This window comes from Triturus cristatus, chromosome 10 (assembly GCF_964204655.1).
Source record: "Triturus cristatus chromosome 10, aTriCri1.1, whole genome shotgun sequence".
NCBI classification, from domain to species: Eukaryota; Metazoa; Chordata; class Amphibia; order Caudata; family Salamandridae; genus Triturus; species Triturus cristatus.
In genome coordinates, this window is record NC_140593.1 from 1019996195 (window position 1) to 1020013703 (window position 17509).

The 17509-nt window shown below is 43.4% G+C and overlaps 1 protein-coding gene across 2 annotated transcripts in view; it reads right to left on the reverse strand.

Annotated features, from left to right (window-relative positions):
* Window positions 1–8839: 8839 nt before the first annotated feature.
* PMS2 (PMS1 homolog 2, mismatch repair system component) overlaps window positions 8840–17509 on the reverse strand; it is a 127628-nt gene continuing 118958 nt past the window's right edge. For both annotated transcript variants that reach the window (XR_014969617.1, XM_085629017.1), the window contains 2 exons: window positions 16771–16940; window positions 8840–9550 (listed from right to left, as the gene is read on the reverse strand). Coding sequence is in view for 1 of the 2 variants with exons in the window: in XM_085629017.1 (XP_085485143.1) it covers window positions 9407–9550; window positions 16771–16940 (314 nt within the window). In the remaining variant the exon portion in view is untranslated. The remainder of the gene's footprint in view (window positions 9551–16770; window positions 16941–17509) is intronic.

The following is a 17509-nucleotide window of genomic DNA, read 5'->3' on the forward strand; positions in this document are numbered from 1 at the left end:
CTTGTCATACGAAATAAGAAAGTGTTACCACTTTAGTGAGGGGCTGCCTTAATAAATCCGAAAGCAATACACAGCAAAACCATCAAACGTCTGTTGTGCACCCTACCTAGGACCTCCTGCCGAGTTAGGTACGGCTTAACGTAACTATGTAAAGGTGCGAGGACCCTCGCTTGTCTACACAGTTTTAGTAATCGGAGAGACACAACGCGTGAAGCAGCTGCGTTTTGTCAAATAAGTTGCCGCTGGTATTTTGTTATGTCCTAGAGCCTAGAGGGAACATTTTAAATTCCAGTCAGAGCTGCTGTAGGAAAAGTTGTCGAAACGAAATACAAATGCTTGGCGGTATATGCACAATATCATGTTTTAATTATTAATCCAAGTTTTTTTTAAAAGAACTCTACAGTTTTGAAAATTCGTAGGCGTGAGAACCATTCAGCAAAGTTTATGAGATCAGAGGAAGTGATGTCAAGGCAACTTTGACATCAGTGATATCATAGGAGTTGATCGCTGCTAAATGATAAAACAATGCAGATGCTGTTGGGACGCATGGCTGACAAATTCTGTGGTATGCAAAAAAAAGTGATAGGTGGAATGCTTCAATTAATCTCAGCCACTGGTATTGTTATTTAGCACACCATGCCACCTCAGTTTGGACCCAGCCATATCCAAATTGGTCTTTACCCTGCTCCAATGTGAACAGTCCAGCGCAAACTGCCAGGCCTGGTCTTCCCTGAGGCAGGACAAGCGCAACCCAGGACCAGTTTCACCATAGCTAGGGCTCATCAGGAAAGTATAGCTTTGTTCCAGTGGCACCGAAAGCATGGGACCCATATTTGGGTATACCCGTCACAATTAGGATATCAAAAAACAAGGTGAAGGATGGAATGCTTTAACTAATCTCAGCCACTGGCAATCGCCTTGCCACATCTCATGCCACCTCTGTTTGGACCCAGCCATATCAGTCTTGACACTGTTCCAATGGGAACCGTCCAGCCTGAACTGTGAGGTCAGGTCCTCCCTGAACTGGAATACAAGCATTCCAAGCCTGGTTTCACCCTAGTTAGGGCTCATCAGAGAGGTTCCAGTCACACAGTGTGCACAGGGAGCCACTTCTGGGTATACCCGCCCCACTTAGGATGACACATTAAAGTATACCAAAAAAATGATGGATGAAATGCTTGAATTAATCTCAAACACTGGTAATTACTCAGGGCCACATCCCAATCCAGCTTTATTTTGCACACCATGGCACCTTAGTTTGTGCGCAGCCATATACAAATCAGCCTTGACCCTGCCCCAATAGTAACAGTCTGCCCGAACTTCCAGGCCAGTTCCTTCCTGAACCGGAGAGCAAGCAACTCAAAAACTGTTTTTCCCTGATAGGCGCTCTACTGTCAGGTCATCTGCAGCTCAATGACACAGTTTCGATATGCGGGCATCGCCATATCATATGGATGAATAAGGCCTCAGTGCAGGCCAATTTTTGGACATGTTTCTTCTAAGTTTACATTTAACCAGTATAGGAGAGACAGAGGAATGTATGTATGGCGCAGACCTTAAAATCATTGTGAACTGCCCACACATTTTGCTCCAATTCGAGTGAAGAGATCTTCCACAAAGTTTTCTCAATTCTCAAATGTACTACATCTTGACAGATGTATGCCTTTTCTAATAGTTGTAAGCTACAGCAAACCGCACAATGGTGCCAGCATTATCACAGGGGTCTCACCTATCACCTTTTTGGGTATTGTCATTCAAGCCTCTCTAGTCACCGTTACTAAAGGCAAAAAGAAAGCATTTCGATAGTGCCTCATACATTTGTACTTCTCTAGCCACTGTTCACCTCAGAGAAGACGCAGAGCCGCACAATGCCACCTACAGGCGCATGGGAGCAATACTGAGAAAAATATCCAGCTGCAGTCTGGGGCCTGGGGATATTCACCAAAAAATATGCCTATCATCTGTAACCCACCAGCGTCGAATATCCCAGGCAAAGGCCAATCACTGAAATGAAATTGTCATTCAGCTTCCCTCAATTTCTGGAGTGATTTGTTCTGCAAAGGGTTCAAGAACCATTCATATAGCTAGAACCAATCTTGTACTGAACGCTACTGCTTCAGTGGAATCCATTCACTTGATCAGATGTCAAACACCTTCACAGAATACACTTGACCTATTATATAATAAATCACATTTCTTGGTTGAGAAAACCCACAGAACTTTGATACAACCTCTTACCACAGATTTCTCACCTTAGAATAGTCCGCAGGCATCAGACTGGATGAACGAAATCTTGAGTAGCACCTCTGCATGCTGGTAGGTAGCGTTGGTGGCTCTACAGCCACACTGTCTACATCAAAACTAACGTGCGAGGTGCCAACATCAGTTCCTTTCTTTCCGTTCTAACAGTGGGAATCTAGAGAGCTACCTCGGTCACTTTTTAACCAACTTTTTCGACCTTTTGTCAACCTTTTTTGAGCTATTGCTCCCACGGTTCTAAGGAAATGTGCCCTTAGAAACCAAGGGTTTTCAAACGTTGTGGGGAATGTCACAGACAGATGTCTGTCTTTGATCCCCACTTGATCCGTTTTTGGTGTCTGAGGTTTAGGTCTGGGGTTAGACCACCACTCCAAGGCCTGCGCCAACTGTCAGTCGACGCACCAAAAGCAACATTGAAGCCAGCGATAAAGCTCATGGTGGCGCTAAACAAGAATGCACTACATTGTTTCCGGTTCTGAGATCTCAGGCCTGGTCGTGTAGTTGGTCTCACGATTTGTGGTCATCTTTCAAGTTGAGTAAGTCTAAGAAGCATATCAAGAAGTTGAAGCGATCTTTGCCTTCCCTCTCTCAACCTCGTGTTTCTAGGCCTCACACTCCAACCACAGAGCTAGAGGCTGGGTTCACTCAGCTCTTCCCTTAATTCCTTGGACCTGAATCGACTCATGCTCGTCACAGGGAGGTCTATGGTGCCAGCACTCCATCTCTGGGCCTCAATCTCCCTCTGGCATTCCTTCGGACACCACAGAGCAGAGGAGCCCCAATTGGGATATCGCCGGTGGGCACGCCCCCTATGCCAACTGGATCCTCTGGGTCTGCCTCAAGATCCAGACTAACTCCTGCCTCGAAATAGAGACCCCCACCGGAGCAACCCCTCCCAAAGTTGCCAGCGCCAACTGGCAATGTGGAACCAGTTCAACATTGACATCGTTGCAGGCTGGACCTCAAATGTTCAGTTCGGGCAAGTTACTTTTGACCTTTGACAGAACTAGTGCCAACTTGGACTTTGGGGGTGGTGATGACGGCTGTGGGTTCCATGATTTAACCGATGACCTGAGCCAGCCCTACCATTAGGACAACTCGTATGATGAGCTGGGAGATGCCAGCGGGCTGGCTAAGTCTCCAGATTATAACCTGGTCTTGCCTCCGGGACCTGCTACGGAGAAAGGCACATCCTTCACAATGGTGACAAGGTTGGCAGACGAGGTCCTCTACCTGCAGCTTCCCTGGGTCACAGTTAAGTCCAATGTTTCAATGGAGGAGCTCCAACTGGGGCTGTCCTCTGCTCTCCTAGAGAGCCCCTGCTCTCATTAAATAAAGACCTCATGGACATCCTTCTGGGGATTTGGGCGAAGCCCTGCACTGGTGTTCCGGTCCACAGGATAATTGCCCATCGCCAACGCCCTGCACCTGGGGACCTGACTTTCCCAACCCATCACCCCACCCCTTAAAGACAGGTGGTGCAGGAGTCAGCCACCAAAGTCAACCCTAGCAAGTTCTCTACCACTCAACCGGACAGAGAATCCAAATGGTTGAATACCTTTAGGAAGAGAATTTTCACTTCTATCAGTCTAGCATTGCGGTCAATGAACACCGCATGCCTCTAGGGCCGGTACTCCCACATCTTGTAGGACAAATGCTGCCCATGGTTGCGGAGGAGGCCCGTGCCATACTGAACCAGGCCATATTTGATGTCCGAGATGCAGCTAAGTTCACCATTCCGTTTGGTTTGGACACCACCGACTCACTGGGCAGAGCTACCGCATCCACGGTGGCACCCCGCCACCACAACTGTTTGAGATCAACTGGCTTGTCAGGGGATGTCCAGTCGGCACTAATAGACATGCCTTTTGATGGCTCCCGCCTGTTCGGCGACAAAGCCGATACAGCACTTGAGTGCTTTAAGGCGAGTCCGGTTACTGCCAGGTTCTTGGGAACCTCCCTGGCCCAGTGTCAACCACACCCCTCCTTTTGACCCTTCTGTGACCACAGTAAGGGATCCCCAGCTGTGTCCGCAATATCAACTGCACCTCCAAGGTCATCAGGCTTCTCAGCCCTTTTGTGGACGCAGTTCCCACAAAGGACGTGGGACTCAAAGCCAGGGCACTGTCTAATCCCACACCTCTCATTCTGTCACAGCATTCAAGCCCCTTTAACATTCCCTCGACACAGCACGGCTACCCCGTTGGCGGAAGAATCAGGCACCACCTGCCACAATGGCAAACAATAACATCAGACAAGTGGGTCCTTCAAATTGTCCAACTGTGTTACACTGTGCCATTTCTGGGAACACCACCACCTTTCCAACAGTTCTCGCTGACAGAGGACCCCCTCTCCTTGCTGCAGCAGGAGGTGCAGGCTCTTTTAGCCAAAGGAGCCATCGTGATGGTACAAGCATCAGAAGTAGATCGTAGTAGCTATTGATGCTTCTTTCTAGAGCCAAAAAAGGATGGAGGCCTCTGCCCTTTCCTAGATCTTCACCCTCTGAACGCCTTCCTACAAAAAGAGAAATTCAGAATTCTCACTCTAGCTCAGGTCTTGTATGCCCTGGATCCCAAAGACTGGATGGTAGCTTTGGATCTCCAGGACACCTATTTGCACATTCCCGTCTAGCAGGCCCACAGGCGTTGACTGAGGTTCACAGTGAGCCAGGAGTATTTTTAGTTTGCTATGCTGCCTTTTGGCCTCACCAGTGCCCCTCGGGTTTTTCACGAAAGTGATGGTGGTGGTTGCAGAACAAATTCTGAGGTCAGGGGTTTCAGTCTTCCCCAACCTCGATAACTGGCTGCTGAAGGCAGGCTAACCACCTCCAGTAGTCACCCACCTCCAGACTATGGCAAACCTCTTCCATTCGTTGGGGTTCACTATCAACGTGTCAAAGTCAAACCTGGCTCCTCAGATGCTCCCCTTCAGTGGAGTCATTCTGGACATGGTACAGTTCCACGCTTTTACTCTAGAACAGAGACTACAGGACATTTGGGCTATGATCACAATGTTTCAGCTCGGTCCTGGATCTTAGTGAGATTTGCTCTCAGGCTGTCTGGCATAATGGTCTCCTGCATCCTGCTTGTGATGTACGCCAGGTGGCACATGCGCGCTGTGCAATGGAATCTGAAGCCCCAGTGGGCGCAGCACTAGGGGAATCTCTCCAACTTGGTTTGGATTTCAGAGGAGATTTCAAAAGACTTGCATGGTGGATAATGAACCATGATTGGGCTACCAGCAGACCTCTCTTCCTTCCTTACCCAGAGTTGAAGGTGGTGACTGATTCATCACTTCTGGGATAGTGTGGCCATCTGGGGGAGTGACAGATGCATCACTTCTGGGATGGTGTGGCCATCTGGGGAGGTGGAGATCAGAAGACACTGGTCTCCGGTGAAGGCACGCCTCCACATCACCCTTCTGGAGAGAAGACCAATCCGCTTGGCGTTGAAAGCATTCCTACCATCCAGTAAGGGAAGGCACGTCCAGGTGTTCATGGTCAATGCATGTGGTACTGAAAAAAGAAGGGCGGGTTGGGGCTGTGGACCCTGTGCTAAGAGGCCCTGCACCTCTGGACATTGCTGGAAAGTCAGGACATTTTGCTGATTGTACGACACCTGCAGGGCTCATTGAACGCTAAAGCAGACAAACTCAGCCATTGATGCCTTGCAGATCCCGAATGGTGTCCACACCTGGAGGTGGTGCAAAGACTCTTCAGAGAATGGTGAGAACCTTGGCTCAATCTATTCGTCACTTTCAAGAATGCACGTCAGCACTTGGAGTTTCCAAAGCACTGTTTTTCGGAGACACATTTTGTTTTAAATGGAACTCGGAACTCCTGTCCCCTTTTCTGCTGATACCTCCTCTATCTTGAGTTCTAAGAACTGACTGGGCCCAAGTCATCCTAGTAGCTCCGGACTGGGCACCAAGGTTGTAATATCCAGAACTCCTGGGAATGAGCATCTGTCCTCGGATTACACTACGCTTTCAGGAGGATCTCCTGTAGCAGCAGCACTGTAGGGTCTTGCACCCGAACCTGCACACTCACCACCTTCATTTGAACCTATGCACACCTGCTCTTTGATGCTTCTGACACTAAAGACAGTTTTCTTAGTTGCAAGTATATCGGCCAGGAGGGTGAGCGAGCGTCAAGATCTTTCAATTCAACCCTCCCACACACCAGCTTCTACTCAGACATACTAGTTCTTTAGAGTTGTGCTTCCTTTCTATCGAACGTGGTGATTCCTTTCCATGTTGGTCAAAGCATCACACTGCCAACATTTTTGACTCCACCTCATACTTCCAAGGAACAGAAGAGACTCTATTGTTTGTACTAAAAAAATAACTCTCTCCTTTTTATATCAACCGCACCAAAGAACACCGGGTGGACAATCAGCTCTTCATTGAGTTTGCTGAAGCAAAAAAAGGCCAGGCGGTGCAGAAACTGACCATCCGTTGATGGATTGTATTCTGCATCAAAATCTGCTAAGCTAAGAAGTAGCCCCCTGAAAGCTTGCGGGCTCATATCACCAGAGCCGAGGATGCTACTACTGCATTACCACGTGGAGAGTGGGTGTCATTCTACATGTTCATTAAAAACAACTGCCTGTACAGTCGGGTCCATCGAGACGGGCATTTTGCCCATTCAGTCATCCAAGATTTTATGGTTTAGCCAGTTCGCTGACCCACTTACGGGGAAGCATTGTTTGGGTATCTACTCTAAGTAATCTACGTGTAGACATCTTTATCAGAAAAACGTTACTTACCTTCATTAACGCTTTTTCTGCCAAAGACCACAGATTCCTCACTGACCCTCACATTCTTCCCCATTCTGCACACTGAACTCTTCATCTAAAAGATTCCGTTAGACTCTGCACACTAGTCAAAAATCCTTAGGACGTGAGTCTGCCTTTTTAGTGTGGAAATAGTCACAACAGAAACTGATGTGAGCGCCCTGGGGTGGCACCTTTATAGGCCCCACATACATCAATTCTGGGGTGGAAGCAAAGCCCCCGACACCAACAACCAGGTACGCAGAGGTACTACTGAAGATTTTCTGGATCCAGTCTGATGCCTAGGGTAATATTCTGAGGTGAGGAATCTGCGGTAAGAAAGAGTCTCTACCAGAAAGGGTGTCAACAAAGTTAAGTAGCTTGTTCTTTAGAATGGAAACAAATCGTCCCTCATGAAGAAGCCCACTACAGAAGCAATACTGGACCTGACAAGAGGGAATAGAAGCTCTAAAATATATCCTCCTGTGGAGCAAATTATTAATAATCTGCTGGTGCAGGGTCACACCACTTCGCCACGGGTTCTTATCAAGTAAGGAGGAAACAACACTGGAGCGAAGTCAAACCATAGGTCATTTAATCATTCATGAATGGGTCTCAATCCGACAAGTACCATCAAGAAACCCAAAGAAAAAGCACACTTGAACGATGGTTACATGGTTTTTTATAGGGAAGATCACAAACTAGGAATGCCCAGAGGTAAATAGAACTTTGGAAAGAACACACAAATGAGGCAAGGATCGACAGCCTCGGTGTCTTGTGCAATTGCTACGTCCTAAAGCTGGACAACAAGATATGCTAATCTGAGTAGACTTTACTTGAGGATTAACCATTGCTTGAAAAACCTTTGAGCAAGCTGACTCTGCATGTTTACACAGCCTACAATGTCCCAATCTGCAATTCTTTACTCATGTTTATACAGATGCGGTGTCAAAAAGTGAGCCAGGCTCAAAGTAGGGCAGGGGTGAATATCGATGAAGCACAGCTTAAACAAAAAATGAAAGAGTCAGATTTGACATTTTAACACTCCTTCCATGTTACACTCACAAAGCTGGCATGAAAGCTGGGGTTGTTAATGCTGCTTGCAAAATCTACTTCCAGATCACAAACTTGATCTCCATTGCCTGATAAGCTCTTTCATCTTGTGGAGGTAGCTACAAGGAGTTATAATGTGTAGGGCAATGTGGTAATCTCTTATTTACAGTGCCACAAAGCAGAAGCACTGCCATCAAAAGCTATGGAAAAAATACACATTTAAAAAATGTTTTATTGAAAGGATTATGGACTTACTGCTGGAAATTAGTCCCAATTCTTTGATCCCAATTCCTTTCAGATGAATGAGCCTTTAGAACTAAAAACACTTTGATATATGTTGTAACCCTAAAACAAGCAGATTTCCGGGTAAAAACATTGGAACAAAAATGTATTCTATCACCCTGGGTTGACTATATTTCAGTTTATAAAGCTGGATCACTTAAAGAAAACAAACCACAATTTTTTGCATGAACCAAGCCTGGGCCAATTTATCTAACGTACAACGAAAGAAACTTCGTTAAAGTAAATGCAGTAAATTTGTATTTTTAAAGATAATCTGGTTGTCTGTGTTTTTTTTCATTTACTGAGTAAGTGCAACTCTGTGGGGATATTTCTGATCAAAAAGTTCTTTTCAGCTGAGTTATAAACACTTTGGACAGTGGTTATCACAATATAGCCAGTTGACCATAAGTTATCATACAGCTGCAAATGGTATAGCAATAGCAAATCCTTATAACCATCACACATTGCAAAAGTTTTCAAGATTCCATTTAATAAAGTGTTATCAGATCAAAATCTCGTAATTACAGGCAGTAATAGCGTCAAAGAAAAACTAACATTATTTTAGGGTATAAAAATAAATGAACAAAATAAATAAAATGTGTTCTTTTAAAAGCCTTGCACTTTCCTTCTATTAAATTACAGTCGTAAACTTACAGTAGGAATACACATTTGTCTTGAATTTTAATATTTCTTAAAATCTATAATTTTCAGAGGAAATGTTTATTTCTGCATTGCTGGTATATATGAACAACAAAGAAAGATGGACTGCTGAAAAATGTTAATGTGATGGACCATATAAACCAACAGTGGTCCAGCTCTTATAATGAATATACAATAAAAACGTTGGGCTTGCTGCTTCAGGAATGTTTATTTTTGTATATATTGTAAATCCAGGTAACAAAACATGATTTCTAAAAAACTGAAAGCATGTATTGCTTATTACAAGCACTAAAAATATATTCCTTTCCATAAGGAAAAAAATTTGAACCGTAACCTTTTCTTAATATTGAAATGATTACCATAAAATACACAAGGGCTAGTTATTCGTGAGCTATCATGTCTAAATTAGCAATATGTCTCATCGTCGGTCGACCATGGGGGCAGTTCCAAGGATGTTCAATCTCCCCCATATGAGTAACCAAGTTCTTCATCTCATAGGCATTCAGTGCTGTTCCAATCATCACCTTTATGAAGAAGCAGAGAAATATTCAATAATTAAGTTCTGACTTCCTAAGTATTTGGTTCTACAACACACATTACTTAAGGGGGCAGGGTTGGCATTTTGAAACATAACCAAAAGCAACATATTAAAAAAATGACATACAATGGATGTTTAAAACTGAGCTTCATAAAAAAATATAATTTCACAACAGCTGATAGTGTGTTGTTTACCATATAGCCCTAATCTAAGACTTCACAATAGAATCAAAGATGGTCTACTGACAGACTTCGTGGTTGCTTTCACTGTGGACGTGGGGATCCCCTTAATTTGAACACCCCAAAATGTACTTCAACTCGCCCACAGGTTGATGAATCAGAGACGATGTTAAACCTCCATTTCTTAAGGCAATGTGTCCCAGTAAATCAAGTAAGGGTCACCTCAATAATTGATTTCTAGACCAGAGAAATAAATGTAAAAGATTTATTACAAAATTTAAACAGTTAAGCTATGAAGTCAGCATACATTCTCTGCCATGAAGGCTCGCATCAAATAGCATTACAGAGTAGGGCAAAATCAAAAATTTTCTAAATTCCAAGTGCGTAGCAAAACCAACAAAGAAATAGACAGCTTCTCTAGCAGCGTCAGGAAAAAATCTGCCTCACTGCCCAAATCCAAGGGTTTAATATACACTTTTTTCGTATATTAAATCACTAAAACTGCTAAATAACGATGGTATGATCAAGTGTTGCATTCTCAGCAAATCAGAGCACTGTTTTATAATTTGGCATATTGCCTTAGGACCTAAGCACTATCCCTCTACAGTGAGCTAGAGCAGTGGTTCCCAACCTGTGGTACGGGGACTCTTGGGCATCCATGGAGCCTCCTCAGGTGTCTGTGACAACTTAGAACATGAAATAATATTAATAGAGTAATAAATTGTATATAAATAAAGAAGCTAACGAACAATTGAAACATTTTAGAAATACTGTAAATGTGAGGAATGTTAAATTGGAGGCTAAAAATTACATTAGTATCCTTAGATTGATTTGTGGGAGCAGTGCAGATGTAGCAAACTGAATAGAAGTATCGACGATGCGTGGCCTCATTTGAATTTAGAAAAGCTTCAACCTTTCAATTAAAATTTGGATTTTTTTTTTTTAAACTGTAAAATACTCGCAAACCAGTTGCATGAGGTGGTAACTGGCTTGGTACACGAGGATCAATGCAGCTTTATGCCACCTCGTAGTACGATCCATAATCTCGGGAGACTGACGCATGTCTGGCATGAAACCGATGGCAGTGATCGGGATATGGCCTCAGTGTCAATAGACCTAGAGAAGGTTTTCAATACTGTTAGCTGGCCGTATCTTAAGGCAGTGCTCGGGGCGATGAGATTTGGTCCAATGTTCCTGGGTTCGATACGACTGTAAGACCCTGTGGTGCGACTGCGGGTAGGAGGTGAACTTTCCGAGGCCTGGGTGGTCGGGAGAGGTACCAGGCAGGGTTGCCCTATCTCACCACTCTTGTTTGCCTTGGCTGTGGAGCCCGTGGCAATATTATTGCGCAGGGAAATAGAGGCTTGGAGCATACAGGTGGAAGGAAATGCTAGAGCGGTCGACCCCAAAGCTGGGAATGCAGGTTCGAGTCTGGGCAGGAACGCTCAAAATCCTGTGATTTTGGGCAAATCACTTAATCTCCCTGTGCCTAACAAAATGAATGTGTCCATTTGTAACACAACTGGTGCTCATGTAAAGCGCACTAATATCTTTGGGTCGAGTTTGCGCTATTTAAAACTCTATTAAAAAAACACATTGTTTCATTATATGCAGATGATGCATTGATCTATCTTCACACGCCGTGGAATCAGTTCTGCGCCTGCTTGAACTTATGACGGAGTTTGATTGTATCTCTGGTCTGCGAGTCAATATTAATAAGACCTCATTGTTCCCACTGCAATACTGTCTGAGCAATTACCTGATCTCGGGATTCATTGGGAGAGAACAGGCTTACGCTATTTGGGGCTGTGGGCTGCACACACACAGAGGACACATACATACACCTTAATGTGGATAGAGTGCTAAGGGGATTAGCTGGGTCTATAGCCTTGTGGAAGAGGCTGCCCTTGTCAGCCATTATTTCAATGAGCTTTCTTCCCCGCTGTTTATATCTTATCCAGAATTCATTGTTCCCCAGCGCCTAAATAGTTTACTGATTGCATTGGTATGGGCTAGCAGGCACAGTCGCGTTGCCTTATCGGTATTAAAAAGAGACATGGAGGAGGGAAGTCTGGCACTGCCGGACATGCAGCTTTATTATTATGCGGCACATCTCCAGCATGCAGCTCGATAGTTAATTGAAGCTGACAGCTGAGAGAAGCGATTATTAGGGGGTATGACTGGTGAAAGCACCTTACCGCATCTGCTTATGAGGTGGTCGTGCGGATGAATCGGTTCCCTATTTGGTGCAGCACACAGCTAGGGTCTGGGAACAGGCAGTCAACAAGTTATTATATAGGGCTCCATTTGACAGTGTACTGTACATCTGGGAACTTGAACCCTTTCGGGCCATAGAACGGGATATGTCCATGGTGAGGTGGAAAGAGGGGGGAAGCCCACCTGGCGGGTGATCTATTCGCAGGGGAAATTTTCCCTAAATTTCAAGAAGCACTGGATGCCTTCCGGGTGGGGCACGGGCAGTTTCTGCAAAATGCCAATTTGGAGAACACAGTGAGGTCAATTTGGAATACATATCTGGCTGTACTACTTGTCTCTCGGGAGGTCTGATTAGATGGAGCAGGGTAAACATCTAGTCACACTCTTTTATAGGGCACTTAAGGAGGATGCCACTAAACCTTCCCACCGTGGCGGGAGAGCATGGGAGGGGGATCTGGGTGATCCAATTGAGGATAACGATTGGGAACTTGCGTGCCGCTTGATGCGGAGGGTGTCCTGTAATCACAGATCAAATTGCTGCACTTTAATTACTTGCATCGTACCTACATAATTCCCGTGGGGCTGCATGAGATAGATCCTACTAAGCCAACGTGATGTGTTCGTTGTGGAGAGGATAACGCAGTTTTCCTTCACCTGGCTTGGTACTGTGCTGAAGTTCTGAATTTCTAGAGAGAGGTGGTTCAGAGAGTAGAGGAGATTACAGGCATTGAAATTCCCTAGACGCCTGCGGCATGATTGTGGGGGATAATAAAGAAGCCTAGAGGATGTAAGATATCAAATTGCTACAATTTACACACCTTTTAGTGAAGCCCAGGGTTGCTGGTGGTTGGATGAGAAGTAGGGTACCGAGCATAGACTGGGGAACTGCTAAGAAACATATATGCATTTCCTGCACTGATGAGAAGGCCCCTCAGGCTGTGGCGGCTTGGAGACAATTAATAGATAACTTTAAAACACATGGGACTCTGGATTCCAACTCCAATTAGGATAGATGGTAAAAGAGGTCATAAATCGCGAGGGACGGATGATTAAGGCAAATACTCTCCAGAGGTGCCACAGCGTATCATGTTCATGGCCAAGTCCCCAACAGCGGTTGACTCTCAGATCGGAAGGTCTAAAATGATCGATGCAGGGCGAATCCCAAACTGCAAAACCCATTGACATAAACTTATGCATAATTACAACCATCTTCAACAGAACACCTCAAATACTCTTGTTGAACATTTCCATGACCCCTTCAAATAATTGCCTTAGATTATCCGTCACTCTGAGCATGTCCTCCATAATAACTTCTAAACATATCAGATACATCTACAATCACAAAACCATTAGCCTAGTTACAACTACATATCTCATCAAATGGATTTCATTTATCTAGATGTACTTGCTAATCACCAAAGTAAACCAGAACATGTGCATTTCATTGTCAGAGACCACCCTCCTACAGCCTATCATATAACCTCCTCTTTAGATATTCCAAACAAACTCAATACAGAGTCATTTGTGACAGCCGCGATCATTGTGGAGCAAACATTTCCATCATAATGAATTATTAAAATACCCACATAACCACAAGAACTTCTCTAATCTAAAAACTCCTTAAATCTGACTTTGACACCTTACTAAGTAAGCACTGTCCATTGAGCTTGCAGTTCACACAGGAGCAAACATCTAAACACACCCCAGTCTGCTATAAACAACAGGATTCCAGATGTTTCCCTCAATGATAAAACATGGAACACACCACTCACACAAATGATCAATCTGAGCTCAACACCTCCCATCGAACCATCATCTAGGTCTCCCAGAAAGGGTTTCAGACCTGACAAATAGAACTTTTCAAGTAACAACGGTATGTCTCCGAGTCCTACAACCCTTTCCAGTGTCAGCTTCAGATCCAACCAATACAAAGGGGTGAGGACACAAAGTCATACTGGGGACACTCTGCCACAGCAACCTCAAGGTCATCAGCATCACCAACGATCTACCAAAATCACACATATTTACTAAATAAGATGTGCTATAAACTACAGCTCTGCAATAGTTACTAAAGCTGCGCTCTCCGTATTGCCACAAAACAGAGACGTTGACCATCTTTTTCTCAAGGGGACTTGGGCCACATCAGCATCCCAGGCTAAAACTGATACTCTATTTTGAATGTTCTCTGTATTTCCTGCAATGACAGATTTGAAAAGATCGGAGAGGGAGTTGCTTTCATCTACAAAAGAACACCTAAGTCTTTCATGTTTTATTTTCTTTATATCTAGTGTTGCTTTGGTCACGAGACAACTCTGACCTGAATGAGAGAATTATGTGGTGGCTCTAAATGGGACAGTTACTACTGTGGTCCGGTCATGTTTAGACTTCACACTGTGCTTGTTAATAATAGTTTCCTTAAAGTTCCCTTGAATTAAGGAATACTTTTGCAATGACAACTCACTCTTTTTAATTTGTTGAATGCCTGACTGCCAACATCCTCGCCAAAAAGGTCACATCAGAACGATCATCATCCACCGACCTTTGTTGAAAGAGGATACATTTATGGATGACCTTATCCAATTTATGGCTACCCATACCTCCTACACCTTGACACCCTTTTAATATATGAGACTAAACTACAGGAGAGCAAAGGTAGTTTAAAAAGTGCCCACGTAGAGACTAATTGCAACAACCTTGTCATACAATCAGTGTTTCATACGCACATAAAGATCCATCTCTGACCCCATCATTACTAGACATGAAACGGTACAAACACTACACCCTGCGTCAACGGTCTGTTCAGATCAATTGCTTCTACGGTTGCTTCTTCAGAGCACTATCGTTGTGCTTAACTGATCACCTAGAAAATCCTGAAAACTAATAGAAATCTTAAGAATATATTGGGGCTGCAGATATAACTGTGTGGTTGTTTTTCGATTTTTGTTAATGGATAAAACAATAAACTGTGGTACGAAAAAAAATGAATATAGACCCAGGGGCTTTTTAAGGACTGGGTTGTATCCCTAAATGCTAAGACAACGCCAAGCACAGAACCCGCCTTTCTCATTCATTCAAGAATACAACCACATCCTGACTCATATATAGACACATCTGCCCCTCTGTCAAATTGAAAACAGTGAAAAACTACATCCACCGGTAATTTTTCCAAGTCAACCCGCAAAGGCAAATCTTTTCAGCATCTGAAGTAATATGGTGGAAGCATCTATCACACCTTCATACTACACAAACACACCCCAAAAAATTGCTATTCAAAGCTAAAGATACAATTTAAAAATGGACTAAATTAAGCTCAGTACCCCCCAAAAGAGCTTTAAAAACTGTGATATGCTCCCTCTCGCCAGCCTGATGAATCCAGGTGTGAAGGGTTCACCAGCTATTTTTCAAACAAAATCACAGCTTTTAGGAAAAGACAAACATTCCCCCCATCATGGATGAAAAAGTGGCCACCTTCCCTTCTAGTAGCATCTTTGCCAAAGGGTGCGTCTGTGATTCCATCCGTTGACAGAATAATGAAAATGTCATCACTGAGACAAGGCTGACCCAGTACTCAATGATTTCATCCTTCCATCCATAACCAGGGAACACTGTGATGCCCCGACACCTCCCTGGCTAAAGTGCACCAATGCCTCACTCCACAGTGCAACTTACCTCACCCTCTCAAAATCAGCCACACTCGACCTCTAATAGAGAAGAAAAACATCGACCCCACCTAAACTCGGATCACTCAAAAACCTGATTTAGACCATTAAAAACAAAACCGCACTCAGCTACCTGTCTCGTCTCCTGGATAGAGAAATTTGAGCAGATCACCTCAGTACTGACGTCACTGGACGGGCTGAATTTGGAGGCATGAAGCACATAGATGACAAAATGCATTATTTTACAAAGCACTACAAACGGGTATCCTGCAATCTCTAGTTACTAAAACAAGCACAACTGGACAAATCAAAGATCCCAGGGGAAAGTCCTCTTTATGCCTCAATCTTTCCAAGTTAATTTTACCACGAATCGCGCCTTCTCCAACAATGCCCCCACCATTTGGAACCTATTTTGAACTAAGATACACATGCCCTCAGTTCAAATGATTCAAAACCAGCCTGAAGAATCACTTGCTTTCTACTCACTATGCTATTTTGAACCTAAAACGTGTTTAACATCCCTTGCAGTAAAGAATGATTCAATGCAGTATTGTAACTTATGAAAGTTCTTTTCACTTGACTGTATATATAACTTATTTTATCACTAAAGTAATTATTTTGGTCCCTCCAATGTGTGAAACGCTTTGGCACCCTTCCAAAAGGGTCATGATCACACGTTTTTTTTTAAAAACTCCTAAAAAATGTATGTTTATCCCTTGGATAGTCTTAAACATATGACACTACATACCCAAAGTCCCCAAGCCATTGTTTGGTCACAGTTACGGTTGCCAATAGAGAATATGTATTTAGTTGTACCATAATATTGAAATTGTACAACTGATTTTAGAATTAATCAATTTTCATGTTTCTGCTTTCTAAAATGTTTTTCATTTTATTTGCAAGTGCTTATTTTTTGTAAAATATAATGCATATGTTATTACTGAAAAAACAAACTACATGTGATTTGTTTTACCTCATATAATTGATAACAACATTAAACAAAGCTAAATTGTGGGTATTCCTCTTGCAATAGCACTGAAATGCTTGATTGGGAGAGTAACATAAAGGGAACAAATAGGGTATGCAGCAAGGAGCAAGTGTAACTGAGGGACATGTTTAACTAGTGCCTTTTTTGTGACATTATTACTTACAGACTGCCGACAAGCTCTTGAGGCAAACATTTCTCTGACCCTTGATGGTCTGCACATGACACCAGGGCAATCACTCAACATGAAGATCAGTTCTTCAATATCTTTTGGGCCAAAAGTCCAGTTTTTGCTGGTTGGCAAAGAAATTAACTTGACTCTTTCTGTAACAGGTGCTAGAAGAACAAAATATTGAACAACACACTATTATGAGAGTGAAACAAATGAATATTTAAAACATTCAGAATTATCAAGTTAATTTTAAACCTATAAAGTCACAAACAAAACAATAGAGTAAAATCCATTTTTCCTTTCAAATAGTCACTAGTCAGGAGGAGTCTAAACAGTAACAAACAAAACACTCTGGATTTTAGAGTAACACACCTTCCTAAATGTGTAACTAAGTCACGAATGAAATATTTCCTAGCTACCATAACCGGATGTTTCAATTAAGGACATGGAGGCGAGGATTATGCTGTACATTCTTCACTTATATTTACAAAAGCCATGTCAAGATATATAAACAGGACTTCATTTCCCATGAACCACTGGTAAAGTCAAACAAAACAGTTCATCTAATCCAGAGTCAGGAACTCTCTTGATAGTCCCTTATCACTCTTGCCTCTTCCTCTTTCTTCCTGCAACAGAGGCCGACTAGTGTCATCCATGAGTTTTGTTTAGATGAGTCAGTTCCTAAAGAAACATGCAAGATAATCGTTAACCATTCTGGAGATGCACCAGTAAG